Source organism: Zea mays, chromosome 10, assembly GCF_902167145.1.
Source record: "Zea mays cultivar B73 chromosome 10, Zm-B73-REFERENCE-NAM-5.0, whole genome shotgun sequence".
NCBI lineage: Eukaryota > Viridiplantae > Streptophyta > Magnoliopsida > Poales > Poaceae > Zea > Zea mays.
The window spans coordinates 58,981,157-58,996,106 of NC_050105.1; the positions used below are offsets into that span (position 1 = coordinate 58,981,157).

Genomic DNA, 14,950 nt, shown 5'->3' on the forward strand with positions numbered 1-14,950 from the left:
GTCAGCAGGGCCGCCGCACCGCCAGCTGCGCTTCTACAGGGCTCAAGTACTTCTCCGCTGGCCACATTAGCACATAGCTACACCCCCATTATACAGCTGGACCATCTCCTTGTGTCTATAAAAGGGGATGTCCAGGGCCTTCCTAAAGGAGGCAGGCAGAGTGGGAGAAACGTAGAGGAGGCTAACTCAGACAGCTCACCTCAGGGCCGAACCCTCTTCCTCTCTCTCTCGTGACGCTTGTAACCCCTACTACGAGCACCCCGATGCAAGATAATATAAGCCTCATCCTCCCTCTTGTATTCCATCTTGCATCAACCCATCTGGGCAGGGACACGCAGCGACAAATTCACTGGTCGGTTGAGGGTCCTCGCGGGTCCGAAACGCCGACAAATGTATCTTTGGAGTGTATTATTTGCTCTTGTATTGAATGAAGAGAGTGGGATGCTTGGATGTCTTGAATGGTGGTGGTTGGGGGGTATTTATAGCCCCAACCACTATTCTAGCTGTTGGCTGACTGCTCTGTCGATGGGCACACCGGACAGTCCGGTGGTGCACCGGACACTCACTGGTCACTATCCAGTGAATGCCACATCAGCCGACCTTTGGGGTTTGGATTTGTTGATCGTTGAAGACTTCTGTCCTTTTGGTGCACCGGATAGTTCGGTGGCACACTGGATAGTCCGGTGCGATCTGACATCGCAGGCTCTCTTCTGACCTCTGACGGTCAGACTGTTCCGTAGTCAACCGTTGGCGAAGTTGACTGTTTCTCCTTGGTCTCACCGGACAGTTCGTGACACACCGGATTGTCCGGTGATTTTTAGTGGACGAGCGCTGAGAAAACCCGAGAGTGGCAAGTTCACGGAGTGCTTCAGCCAGGGCACCGAACAGTCCGGTGTGCCACTGGCTGCAGCAAGTCTGTTTTGCTTCAAACTTGTAGAATTGTCCCACCGTAATTTTCTTTGTTGTATATGAACTTTATGCAACTAAGAAAAATATTAACTAGATAAACTAGTTAGTCCACATGGTTTGTGATGGACCTCAAACACCAAAATCGATTATGGGAAATGTTTAGGCCATTTCCCTTTCAATGACAGACCCCCTCACCTAGCTACAATGATGACCGGTTCGTCGACAAATAGATTATCTCGTGGTTAATCCAGAAGATGGTTTTGTGGAATATAATGAGCAACATATGTATGAACCCATAAGTACTCTGTAAAGGGGGCCCGTTGCCGACGTTGGGCTCGATGAAGCCTCTTTACCGAATGTGATACTCAGCAAAGCATTTGCCGAGTGCATCATGTCTCCAGTAGTGATACAACCACCTGATTTATTGGTTAGAAGTAAATAATAAAATAAAAAATGTATTCTTAATAATGTTATACTAGTATTTGACATCCTAAGGCATGATGCATGTTCCCGCGCCTTCACATGAACAACATGACCAGCGTCCAGCGTCAGCAGGTCCAGACTTTGAATACTTGCTTCTATTTTTATATAGCACAACCAAGCACAGCACTGTAAATTTGGCAGTAGCAAAAATTCAACAGAAAAAACAGGTCATACATGAGTCGTACTAGCAGTGTAGTAGTAGCTGTCACCGAGTACGTTACTTTCACCTCTCTCTCCCTCCTTCCTAGTTCGCTCTCCTCGGCTGACTCTCTCTCCTCTCGCTGACTGAGCAATAACGCTGCACACCTCTCTCAATAAATGCGTTTGAATCCATCCGCTCTCCACTGCCCAGCTCGCAATAACTCCTTCCTCCCCATCTCCACATTCTCCCATCCGCCGTTCCCCTCCGCTTCCTCCTACCATGGCGTCTTCTTCCTCCCCGAGATCTCGCCATGCTAGCTCTCCCGCCTTCTGCTAGCCAGCTGCGAGTACGGAGCGCTCGTTTTCGGGCTTCCTGCATGCGATATCACCGACGAAACGTGTCTCTGGAAGAAGGCATCACAGGCCGGGATCGGAGGTACAGATCGCCTGCCTCAGATCTCGCAGCCTAGCCAGGTTCTTGGCCTGGGAACTCTTGCTTGTGAGCGTGCCCTAGATCTGCTAGCTGCTGGCCCTGCTGTTACGTGGCGTGTGTAAGCCCAGCCAGTGATCTTTTTGTAGTCTGTAGACATTTTTAGGCTAACAGTTGCCTTTTTTTATCTCTTGGTTAGCTTGCTTGGGAGCACAGACATATATGTACATATGTGACGTGCATGACTTTTTTTTTTTTTTGCAGAATGAAAGCTGACGATATAGAGCAAGATGAGCTAGGGTTCGCGAGGCACTAGCTGGGACCGTACGTACCGTGCTGCCATTGTTCATGACTCCGGCAAGGCGCATGCCGGCGATGATCGGCCGGAATAATGGCGTCGCGTTCGGGTCCTCGTCAGCGCTATCTTTAAGCCAGGTGATTATTCCGGTGAGCAATCTTTTGGAGTGTGCAGGATCAGTCATCTCCCTCTAGCTAAGGACGTCTACAACCCCATTTAATAGAGGTTTCTGGTTTTAACTGAAATGCACGAGTCTCCATACGTATTGTCTCTTAACCGCATTTATGATTAAATGGCTCAGGGTTGTCCCATATAGTTTCTTTGTTGTCTCTTATACTTAGAAAACCGTTCTACCGTCTTAGAGATGTATATGTCCTAAGTAGTAGCTAGTTAGCAATATACTAGTTTAACTTTTTGCGGGGATACTACTCTATTAAGAACTTAATGTGGGCGCTCTGGCGATACCATAGCTCTGCCTCGCCCTCCCCCTCACCGTACGATCGACCCACGCCAAGGCCTAAGCACAGATCCTGCCCACACCGTGCCCCCCGCCTCATCGTGCTCCCACCCACTCGTCCTGCCGCGACTACCGCCCCAACTCGCCGCCGTTTCCCGCAGCCTCGGCGCCGCAACCGCCGCCCCCGCGATGCTCGACCTGCCTTCAACTCCATGCGCCACAACCGCTCCCCACCTCCTCGACTCCCCTCTGCCTCCACCTCCTCCACGCCCGGCTCCCCCCATCCCCCTCATCCCTGGCCCCGTCGCACCTACCCCGAGACAACCACCGTCCTGCCTATCGTGCCCCCTCTACGGTGCCTTCCTCTCCGTCTCCACCGGACCCGCAGGCTGGCCGCAGGCACCGGGTAGAAACCACATCTAGGGCATAGCCTTTGGCTACTCCGCCTCCTCATCTAATCCCGACACTCGGCATTGCCTCCCATGACGACTCCTCCGGCACCTCCTCCCACAATGAATCCTTCGGCTACTCGGTGGGAGACACAGTCACGCCTCTCTTGAGGACAACTCGAGCGGGAGAGGCAGTCATGACTCGCTCGAGGCCAACGTCGAGCGGGAGACGTAGTCATGACTTGCTCGAGGCTAACCTCGGGTGGGAGAGGCGGTCACGGCTCGCCCGAGGCCAACCTCGGGTGGAAGGCGCATTCACGCCTAGCCCCGAGGCCAACCCTGGGCGTGAGACATAGCCACGACTCGCCCGAGGACAACTCCGGGCGGGAGACGCAGTGACGACTCACCTGAGGTCAACCCCGGGTGGGAGATACAGTCACGACTTGCCCGGGGCCAACCCCGAGCGGGAGACGCAGTGTCGATTCCCCTGAGGCCAACTTCGAACGGGAGATGCATTCATGACTCGCCTGAGGCCAACCTCGGATGGTAGACGCAGTCATGGCTCGTCCAAGCCCAACCTCGGGCGGGAGATGCAGTCACATCTCGCCCGAGACCTCCCTCAGTCATGGCTTGGTCATGACCAACTTCGAGCAGGAGACGCAGTTATGGCTCGCTTGAGACCTCCCACAGTCACGACTCGTCCAAGGCCAACCTCGGGCGGGAGATGTAGTCACGGCTCGTCCGAGACCTCCCTCAGTCATGACTCACCCGAGGGCAAGTCGAGCGATAGTCCTGTGAGACCTAGACTGGCAGCGCATTTTCGACTTGCCATAGGGCTCCTCGGACAACTGCTCCGGAAGGTGACCAACTCCGCCGACCAACTATGTGACGTGGACCGGCTGACCAACTCTCTGATGACCACGACTCGCCTGAGGGCGTCTTATGCGACTGTCCGATGAGGCCTAGACAGTCAAGGCCAACCCCAGACGGATGACGCAGTCACGACTCGCCCGACCCCAGGCAGGAGAGGCACTCATGACTCGCCCGGCGGGAGATGCGATCATGACTCCCGCCCGAGGCCAATCCCAGGTGGGAGAGGCAGCCAGACTCGCCCAAGGCCAACCCTGGGCGGGATACGCAGTCACGACTCGCCTGAGGCCAACTCCGGGCAGGAGAAGTAGTCACAACTCGCCCGAGGCCAACCTCGACAGGGAGACACAATTACGACTTGTCTAAGGACAATCCTGGGAGAGAGATGCAGTCACGACTTGCCCGAGGCCAACCCCGAGCGGGAGACGCAGTCACGACTCGTCCGAGCCCAACCTTGGACGAGAGACGCAATCACGGCTCGCTCGAGCCCAACCTCGGGCTGAAGATGCAGTCATGGCTCGCTCGAGACCAACTGCGGGCAGGAGACGCAGTCACGGCTTGCCCGAGCCCAACCTCGGGCGAGAGACGCAGTCACGGCTCGCCCAAGACCTCCTGCAGTCACAACTCACTCGAGGCCAACCTCGAATGGGAGATGTAATCACGGCTCGCCGAGACCTCCCGTAGTCACGACTCGCCTGAGGGCGCTTTGGGCAACAATCTTGTGAGACCCAGACTGGCAACGCATTACCGACTCGCCCGAGGACGCCTCGGGCGACTGCTCTGGAAGGTGACCAACTCCGTCAACCAACTCTGGGAGGCAGACCGGCTGAACAACTCTCCGATGACCACGACTCGCCGGAGTCTCGAACGACTATCCGATGAGGCCCAAATAGTAGCCCGAACTTGCATTTTCCTCCTTTTCTTGTCCACTTGACTTCAACTCTTGGGAGGACCTTCCTGTGACTTAGACAAACATAGTTAGAGTATAAATCAATTGACTAAGTTCTAGACGCAGTCACGACTTGCCCGAGGCCATCCCCGGGCGGGAGACGCACTCACGACTCGTCCGAGGCTAACCTCGGGCATAGAGCAAGTTTTGTTATCAGATTCCTTGGAGGTTGCATAGACATTAATTCACCTCGTCGGGAGACATAATCATGACTCGCCCGAGGCCAACCTCGGGCATAGAGCAAGTTCTGTAAATCAGATCCCTTGGAAGCTGCATAGACAGTAGTTCACAATCCTAAGAACCTGATTGATTATGGCATGTTTAAGTCATGTTTATGCTGATATATAGGAACCGTAGCAAGGTACGAGCACCTAACTATTAACTTATGATGAAGGGAATTCATGTCGATTGCACATGCCTAAGAATGTTCGGAGATATCTTAACCTCATCGAACAAAAAAACTAGATAGGTATACATTTGAGAGGATTTTTATTCATACTTAGAATAATTTAGATTTATAAACTACAATGGTATATGGATAATGTTCTTGGAATATGCCTCTGTTTCTTCTTGTTTAATCACACGTTAATGTTATGGCTATTCTGGGATCAACATCATTCATTCGAGCATTTGATTTTTGCATCACTATTTTGAACCAATTTTTAAGTTACTGTAGCAACGCATGGGCACACGCTTAGTAAAGCAAGAAGCCTTGTTTTTGTTGGGATTCATTTCAGATGGCACCCACCCTCTTTAATAAAAAACAAATTAAAGCCAGAGAAGATTCTTCCCGTGTTTGAGATTTTCTTTCCTCCATATGCTACTAATATAATTGTATTTTGCTGTCGTTGTTGATTAATTTTCCTGCTTGTACATATCTTTTTCTTGCTGATTAAAACTTCCTTGAGCTAATTATATATAGCATGTACATATATACATGTATTTATGGGCGCGACGTTCAACGATACTGGCCAGTACCAATCTGCTATTTAATGTAAACTGAGTAGTACCTGCCGTTAGCGTTAGGGAGGAAGAGCAGACAAGTTGCTTGAGTGCATTTTTTTTCTTTTGGAAATCAAACTCATGGAGTGTATATATGACCATCGCGCGTACTTAAATTGGCAATCGTTATCACAATTAAGAAGAAAGTATGAGCGATCTACGTACTGTACTACAGGATTTTGTAATTATTTTGACCCTTTTTTAAATTTCCTTGCATCTTCGTAAAAGCAAAACTCCCGTCTTCTCGTTTTCAATGGAGGCAACTCTCTTTGACATGCGTAATGTACGACAAAATCAGTCAATTCTTTTTGCCGTAAATCGTCATGATTCTGCATTCAAAGTTATTTTTTGGGTAGTTGCTCCAAATGTTTTTTTATAAAAAAAAACATGTTGCATCTTTAATGTTCCATTAACATCGTGTAGTAATCCCCAGATCTCCTCCATATCTGTAATTATATATCCAATAGTATCATCTCAAATTGTGACTCGTGCGCGTATTTTTTGGACTGAAATCGCAGGCTGACTTCCTAGACAGCCATCATCTGCAGCAAGCGTTCGAGCAGCAACTCTTTGAACAGATCCCAGCCGCCGCAGTGGATAGCAGCGACAACATCATCCACGGTCGCTCCGACGCGCTGGTGGACGAGTTTGAGAGCAAGTCGTGCAGCGAGAATCCCGATGGCACCGCCTCCGGCGATGATGGCCAGGGGGACGAGGACCCTAACCAGCGGCCAAACAAGAAGAAGCGGTATCACCGCCACACCCAGCACCAGATCGAAGAGATGGAGGCGTAAGGACAATGACATGAACACTCTTCTTCTTCTTCCCTAGCTAGCTTTAAGCACCATTTAAATTCTATTCATCAAGGTCATGTCTGAATGTTTGGATATTTTGAACTGTGGTTGATCAGCTTCTTCAAGGAGTGTCCACACCCGGATGACAAGCAGCGAAAGGAGCTGAGCCGGGAGCTCGGTCTCGAGCCGCTGCAGGTCAAGTTCTGGTTCCAGAACAAGCGCACACAGATGAAGGCAAGCTCTAATACACCACTGTGCTGTGCATCCATACATAGTACCATGCCACGCATAGAAAGAGGGATCATATATATACGCATAGTCTCGCTGACAATGCAAACGTGATTATATTATATATATGGGCGTATGCAGAACCAGCACGAGCGGCAGGAGAACGCGCAGCTGCGCGCAGAGAACGACAAGCTGCGAGCTGAGAACATGCGGTACAAGGACGCGCTAGGCACAGCGTCCTGCCCCAGCTGTGGCGGCCCTGCCGCCCTGGGTGAGATGTCCTTCGACGAGCACCACCTCCGGCTCGAGAACGCTCGCCTTCGCGACGAGATCGACCGGATCTCGGGCATCGCCGCCAAGCACGTCGGCAAGCCCATGGTCTCCTTCCCGGTGCTCTCCAGCCCGCTCGCCGCCCGTTCCCCGTTCGACCTTGCTGGTGCCTACGGTGTCCAGCCGCCTGGTGGTGGTGGTGGCCTCGGCGCCGCTGACCACCTATTCGGCGGTGCCGCCGGCGACCTGCTGCGAAGCGTGTCGGCCGGGCAGCTCAGCGCTGACAAGTCCATGATCGTTGAGCTGGCCGTCGCTGCCATGGACGAGCTCCTCCGGATGGCGCGGGTCGACGCGCCGCTGTGGAACGGGGGCGTGGCAGGGGTGCCGCAGCAGCTGGATGAGGAGGAGTACGGCCGGACGTTCCCGGGCGGGCTTGGGCCCAGGCAGTACGGGCTTCGTCCGGAGGCGTCTCGAGACGACGCCGTCGTGATCATGACACGCGACAGCCTTGTGGAGATACTCATGGACGCGGTCAGTGACGCACACTGGTGGTGGTTACGTTGTTGGGTTTTCAGCTGAATGGATTTTCTTGGTCTCTCTCTCTGCTTGCTGATCCATGTGATTAATTCATCAATCTGCTTCTGCGTTCATGCAGAACCGATTTGCTGCAGTGTTCTCAAGCATCGTGTCGAGGGCTTCTACGCACGAGGTGTTGTCAACCGGTGTGGCAGGGAGCTACAATGGTGCATTGCAAGTGGTGGGTACCTCGACAATGGTGCATTGCACGAGGTGTTGATCAATTAATACTATGTAGCTGACAAGATTATTGGCTAATCATCAACTTGCAGATGTCAATGGAGTTCCAGGTGCCGTCACCGCTGGTACCGACACGGGAGAGCTACTTTGCGAGGTACTGCAAGAACAACCCCGATGGGACGTGGGCGGTCGTCGATGTATCACTCGACAGCCTCCGCCCTAGCCCCGCTCTCAAGTGCCGGCGCAGGCCATCAGGATGCCTTGTCCAAGAAATGCCCAATGGCTACTCAAAGGCTAGTTAACTCAACAACATGCATGTCTCCAAGCAAAACTTTATGTTTCCGGCATGTCAGGAAATTAAGTCATGTCAATATATATATAACATCAGGCTGTGTGTTGCATTGCAGGTGACCTGGGTTGAGCATGTTGAGGTGGACGACAGATCAGTGCACAATCTCTACAGGCCTTTGGTGAATTCAGGCCTGGGATTTGGTGCGACAAGGTGGGTTGGCACGCTGGACCGACAGTGCGAGCGTCTCGCCAGTGCCATGGCCAGCAACATCCCCAACGGCGACCTCGGTGGTAAGTAAAGTACCCCACTACTTGCAACCAATGGATAAGTAAGGGCTAGTAGTATATGTAGAAGTGTAGAACTATATATAGATCAATGTGAAATTGCCCGCAGTGATCACGAGCATAGAGGGGAGGAAGAGCATGCTGAAGCTGGCAGAGAGGATGGTGGCGAGCTTCTGCGGTGGCGTGACCGCGTCTGCGGCGCATCAGTGGACGACGCTGTCGGGGAGCGGAGCGGAGGACGTCCGCGTTATGACCAGGAAGAGCGTGGACGACCCAGGCAGGCCGCCGGGCATCGTCCTCAACGCTGCCACCTCCTTCTGGCTGCCTGTCCCGCCCAAGAGGGTCTTCGACTTCCTCCGCGACGAGACCTCTCGCAGCGAGGTACGTACGTGCGTGTCATGCATGTCCGATCCTACGTACCAACGCTCTCTCTCTCTACCTCTCTCCCGATGACACTGCATGCATGTCAATATAATTGCAGTGGGACATCCTCTCCAACGGTGGCGCAGTCCAAGAAATGGCTCATATTGCAAACGGCCGGGACCATGGCAACTGCGTCTCCCTTCTTCGTGTCAATGCAAGTGCTCGATCGTTCAATTCGCGTGCCTTTCTTTTCATTTGTGTCATTTTACATGTAACAATCGGATCATCCATTGTTTTGTGATTATTGTGTGTTATATTACCATGTACAGAGCGCAAACTCCAACCAGAGCAACATGCTGATCCTCCAGGAGAGCTGCACGGACGCATCGGGCTCATACGTGGTGTACGCGCCGGTGGATGTGGTGGCCATGAACGTGGTGCTCAACGGCGGCGACCCGGACTACGTGGCCCTGCTGCCGTCAGGCTTCGCCATCCTCCCCGACGGACCGCCGGCGCCGGGCATGGCTCCCCATCACGGAGGAGAGGGTGCTGCCGGCGGCGGCTTGGAGGAGTTGGAGGCCGCCGGCGGGTCCCTCTTGACGGTGGCGTTCCAGATCCTGGTGGACTCCGTCCCCACCGCCAAGCTCTCGCTGGGCTCTGTAGCCACGGTGAACAGCCTCATCGCCTGCACCGTGGAGCGCATCAAAGCTGCCGTCTGCGGCGCTGAAGGCAACCCACAGTAGTAGCCATCCATAAGATAGAGAGGTGAATATGCTGCTTCAGTTCCTTAATTGGGCTCGAAAATACACCTAGCTTGATGAACCGTTTGAATGTTTTTTTTTTTTTTTTTGTAGAGCGAGAGGAGGGGTGGTGCAGCTTTTGGGGATCGGAGATATTTATCAGTGGGGAGTCAAGAACGCACCTCAGACTCTCCTTGCCATGTGGTGCTCTGATACTGATGCAAGCAGGGAAAAAGAAGGCGTCACCACTATGCAAGGGGGGATGGTTCGGGTATTGACTTCTCCGTCGAGTCAACTAGAGAAAGGATGCGTGCTGCAGAGAAGATGCTGTTTCTTCTGGATCTCTTTCCATATTTTCTAGGGTTTACTTCGTCATGTTCGTCGTGTTGTTGTTGTTCAGGCTAAAAGGTGCCTGTGCCTGCTCGTAGGCTCGTAGCTAGAGAACAGAGATTTGTTTACCTCTTTTATTTTATTTTTTTTGGATTGCAAAGATTTGTAGAATCTAGGACCAGTCATTTCATCACCAATGCTTGGCTAAAACGTGTACCGTTGTTGTTCGTAGCTTTCTTGCTATTTAAAACGATGCAATTTCAATCGCTGAGTTTCTAGCTTCTTGTCTTCACCGAATTTTGAAACGAAAACACGCTGGAGATCATATCGTGTCAACTACTGGATCCCATGCACTACTTCATTGTTGGTTCTATTAAAAACGATGATGATAATATATCACTGCCACTGCATAATACAACAACCGGTGTGGTGATAAAAAACTACTATCACCGATTTAGAACACGAATAACATGAACAATGTCTAGCACAACAAGAAAACAATAAACCTTGGACGGCGTCATTACCTCCGATGGTTCTCAAGGCAATCGTCAGACGTTGAAGTTATGTCCGACGATCAACTCGGATAAAGAGTGTGTAGCACAACGGGAAAACAATAAACCTTCGACGGCTTCATTACTTCCGACGATTTTTAAAGGCAACAGTCGGACGTTGAAGTTATGTCCGATGGTCAACTCGGACCCTCAGAGTTTAGACTTACGTCTGATGGCATATCTGACAGCCGTCCGACATTAACCGTTGTTGCCACCCGAAACCCACTGTGAGAGACGGCAGGCAACACGAGGAGCTGGGAGGCTTCTAGGACGGCTGGCAGCCCCCGGTCCCTTGGTCAACGGCCCGAATCCTAGCGTACAGCCTGGCTTCACGGTTCGTCTAGCGTGCCAACTGACCTATACCCAATCAGGAGAGTGTCGACGTGCTCTGAGTTGGTTTTCTATATACACAAACACATGCAAACATCAGTCCGAGTCATGTTCGTCTCCCCGGGTCATATCGGCACTAAGAAGCCGATCATCTCCCTAGGCTCACATCGGATCCACACGTCAACGACGCACGGAGCCAATGGTTCTTCAGACCCCGCTCTGTTCGCACCAGGTAGATCCAAACCACTATAGTTAAAGTTTCACTGCACAGTCGGAACATCCTGCACATAGTTGAGGCTTGCAAGCGTGATGGGCATCCAAGCGCCGACCAGATCAGAGGCCTCAAAACCAGCATAAGCCGATTCCCGGAACAATCCCTATGCAAGGCCTAACTATGTAGATATTAAACAGATCCTTGATGAATCAGAGACTAACAATAACAGATCACATCTACTAGATGAAACAAAGAGGGGCACCACCCTTACACCTGGGAATTCACGTGGGGGGCGAAACATTTCTAATCGGCAAACAACATATACACATGACAAACCTGCCAATACTTCTCTTGTAAATATTACAATAACTAGTGCTTATCGCCATAAAAACGCTTCAGTATGAGAAAACACAAAGATTTTAACGAACAACAACAACATCACCCTGATCACGAGACACGATCATGGTGATGTGGCACTTACCCGTAGAAAACCCAGAAAGGATGGCGATGCGCAAAGCATGTAGCCGCAAAACGTATGAGATTCACGATCCCCCTAATGAGAAACTTAAGGTACATATTTATAGTCCGGAGATTGGCTAACCCTAGTGTGTTGTCACACCTAGATTTAAGGTGCAAACCCAGGTGCGTCTCATATAATTTTAAAACGAAAACACGAAATTTAAAACGATGCAATTTCAATCGCTGAGTTTCTAGCTTGTTTTCACATAATTTTGAAACGAAAACACGCTGGAGATACACATATCGTGTCAACTACTGGATCCCATGCACTACTTCATTGTTGGTTATATTAAAAACGATGATGATAATATATCACTGCCACTTCATAATACAACGATCGGTGTGGTGATAAACCTACTATCACCGATTTAGAACACGAATAACATGAACAGTGTCTAGCACAACAAGAAAACAATAAACCTTAGACGGTCAACTCGGATGAAGAGTGTGTAGCACAACAGGAAAACAATAAACCTTCGACGGCTTCATTACTTTCGATGGCTTTGAAGGCAACAGTCGAACGTTGAAGTTATGTTCGATGGTCAACTCGGACCCTCAAAGTTTAGACTTACGTCTGACGGAATATCTGACAGCCGTTGGACATTAACCATTGTTGCCACCCAAAACCCACTGTGAGAGACGACAGGCAACACGAGGAGCTGGGAGGCTTCTGGGACGGCTGGTGGGCCCCAGTCCCTCGGTCAACAGCCTGGCTTCGCGGTTCGTCTAGCGTGCCACCTGACTTATACCCGATCAGGAGGGTGTCGACGTGCTCCGAGTTGGTTTTCTATATACACGAACACGTGCAAACATCATCTCGAGTCATGTTCGGCTCCCCGGGTCATATCGGCTCTAAGAAGCCGATCGTCTCCCTAGGGTCATATCGGATCCACGCGTCAACGATGCACGGAGCCAATGGCTCTTGAGGCCCCGCTCTGTTCACACTAGGTAGACCCAAACCACTATTGTTAAAGTTTTACTGCACAGTCGGAACATCCTGCACGTAGTTGAGCCTTGCAAGCGTGACGGGCATCCAAGCGCCGACAGGATCAGAGGCCTAAAAACCAGCATAAGCCGATTCCCGGAACAATCCCTACTCGAGCCAGCGCGAAGTATCCAACACGTTACCTGAACATTCAACTCGTATGCAAGGCCTAACTATGCAGATATTAAACAGATCCTTGATGAATCAAAGACTAACCATAACATATCAGATCCACTAGATGAAACAAAGAGGGGTGCCACCCTTACACCTAGGAATTCACGTGGGGGCAAAACATTTCTAATCGGCAAACAACATATACACATGACAAACCTACCGATACTTTCTTGTAAATATTACAATAACTAATGCTTCTCGCCATAAAAACGCTTCAGTACGAGAGAACACAAAGATTTTAATGAACAAGAACAACATCACCCTAATCACGAGACACGATCAGGGTGACGTGGCACTTACCCGTAGAAAACCCAGAAAAGGATGGCAATGCGCAAAGCATGTAGCCGCAAAACATATGAGATTCATGATCCCCTAATGAGAAACTTAAGGTACATATTTATAGTCCGAAGATTGGCTAACCCTAGTGTGTTGTCACACCCAGATTTAAGGTGCAAACCCGAGTGCGTCTCATATGTGCGCCAAACAAGATCAACACATATAATGACTCAGTGTATAGAGACGAATGTCACAAACTTTATTACATAACAAAATATCTTACAAAATAACTGATAATAAATAGAACAAACTAATTATTATCCTTTGGCGCCATCAAGATGACTGGGAGACGACACCTAGACCTCGTCGAACTCGTCGTAATAGTCCTCCTCTGGGGGCACCTGCTCTTCACCTGTGGGGGTTTATTGCAAGGGTGAGCTCATAGATGTTGATCGCTCAGCAAGTGTGAGGAATAATGTGCATGATCTCACTTACGGTGGGGGCTCATGTATAGTGTAAGGCTGATCAACAAATATTGGTTAATGCACATCATTGCTTTTAATAAGTTGGTCAAATTTTATAAGCAATTACTAAGTATAAGTAAATACCATCCCAATAAAATAAGAGATCAAAACTAATAATAAAACTCACAATGCAATGCAAATGACTAATTAAGTTTAATTCCATAAGTTAGTCATGTGAGGGTCCGAGCCGCTCATGACTGTGAGCACGACTGATATACCGGTTTTACACTCTGCAGAGGTTGCACATCTTTACCCACAAGAAGTGTTCCCTTTGTTGTCTCGGGTTGATTGGACCCTTAAACACTTTCAAGGTGAGTATGTGAGGGTACACTGCGAGGTCTTTACAAAGTTCCACTAGAGAGAACTCGCTACGGTTTCTGGGCTGAAAGCGGTATAGGAATCCCTCGTGCGAAAAGCTAAAGAGACAGTCTGGCCTGAGGACCTGCCTACACCTGCACTCCTCCACCCTGCTTGCCTCTTTCGGGAAAGGATTAACTAACACTAGCTTTCCTAATTAATCAGCTAAGGGCGTCCCATTCCACCCTTGTGGCAGCACTATTTTCCCGGGTGGTCACTCCATGTTCCAATTAATATAATAATCTTATCATGAACAGTAAATAATCCATTGACAGTAAATAACATGATCATGAATATTATGTATCTTAACTCCCAAACCACATAGAGCAATAGCAGATACTACCCAAAATTTCAGTAGTAAGTAAGGTGTAAAGTAGACCAAACTAGGATAACCTATTGGTCCCATCAATTTAACCTGAGCATATCATAGTGATTAACAAGAACATTATTTGTCGAGGACCATAATTAGGGGTACCCTCAAGGCTCCTAATTCTCAGCTGGTAACCCCCATCAGCATGAAGCTGCAAAGGCCTGATGGGCGCGATTAAGTCAGGGATCAGTCCATTCGAGCGACTCGATCAACGCCTCGCCCGAGCCTAGCCTCGGACAAGGGCAGCCGACCCCGGAGGATTTCCGCCTCGCCCGAGGCCCCCCTCCAACGGCGAACGTATTACCAGCTCGCCCGAGGCCCTGCCTTCGCCGAGAAGCAACCCTGACTAAATCGCCGCACCGACCGACCAAATCGCAGGAGCCTTAAATGCAAAGGTGGCCTGACACCTTTATCCCGACGTGCGCCCCCCGGCAGAGCCGAAGTGACCGCCATCACTTCGCCGCTCCACTGACCGGCCTGACAGAAGGACAGCGCCGCCTGTGCCACTCCGACTGCAGTGCCACTTGACAGAGTGAGACTGACAGGCAGTCAGGCCCTGCCGAAGGCACCATAGGAAGCTCCGCTTCGCCCGACCCAGGGCTCGGACTCGGGCTCAGCCCCGGAAGACGGTGAACTCCGCTCCGCCCGACCCAGGGCTCGGACTC

The 14,950-nt window shown here is 50.6% G+C and overlaps 1 protein-coding gene across 2 annotated transcripts; it reads left to right on the forward strand.

The window, feature by feature from the left end:
- Positions 1–1,699: 1,699 nt before the first annotated feature.
- Positions 1,700–10,263, forward strand: LOC100279257 (uncharacterized). Of its 2 annotated transcripts, none has more exons than XM_008663583.4 (12): positions 1,700–1,969; positions 2,228–2,398; positions 6,447–6,718; positions 6,839–6,956; positions 7,092–7,751; positions 7,876–7,977; positions 8,069–8,269; positions 8,384–8,558; positions 8,662–8,933; positions 9,034–9,129; positions 9,245–9,680; positions 9,770–10,263. In XM_008663583.4, the coding sequence occupies exons 2-11, from the start codon at positions 2,312–2,314 to the stop codon at positions 9,656–9,658; spliced, it is 2,397 nt and encodes a 798-aa protein (XP_008661805.1). In that variant the 5' UTR covers positions 1,700–1,969; positions 2,228–2,311; the 3' UTR covers positions 9,659–9,680; positions 9,770–10,263.
- Positions 10,264–14,950: the final 4,687 nt, after the last annotated feature.

What these genes read in the sequence shown, in the direction of transcription:
- LOC100279257 (XM_008663583.4), top strand. Translation starts at nt 2,312, where the DNA reads ATGACTCCGGCAAGGCGCATGCCGGCGATGATCGGCCGGAATAATGGC. An exon ending in TGGAGATACTCATGGACGCG is followed by an intron (nt 7,752 to 7,875) that starts GTCAGTGACGCA and finishes GCGTTCATGCAG; the next exon opens with AACCGATTTGCTGCAGTGTT. An exon ending in TCTCCCTTCTTCGTGTCAAT is followed by an intron (nt 9,130 to 9,244) that starts GCAAGTGCTCGA and finishes TACCATGTACAG; the next exon opens with AGCGCAAACTCCAACCAGAG.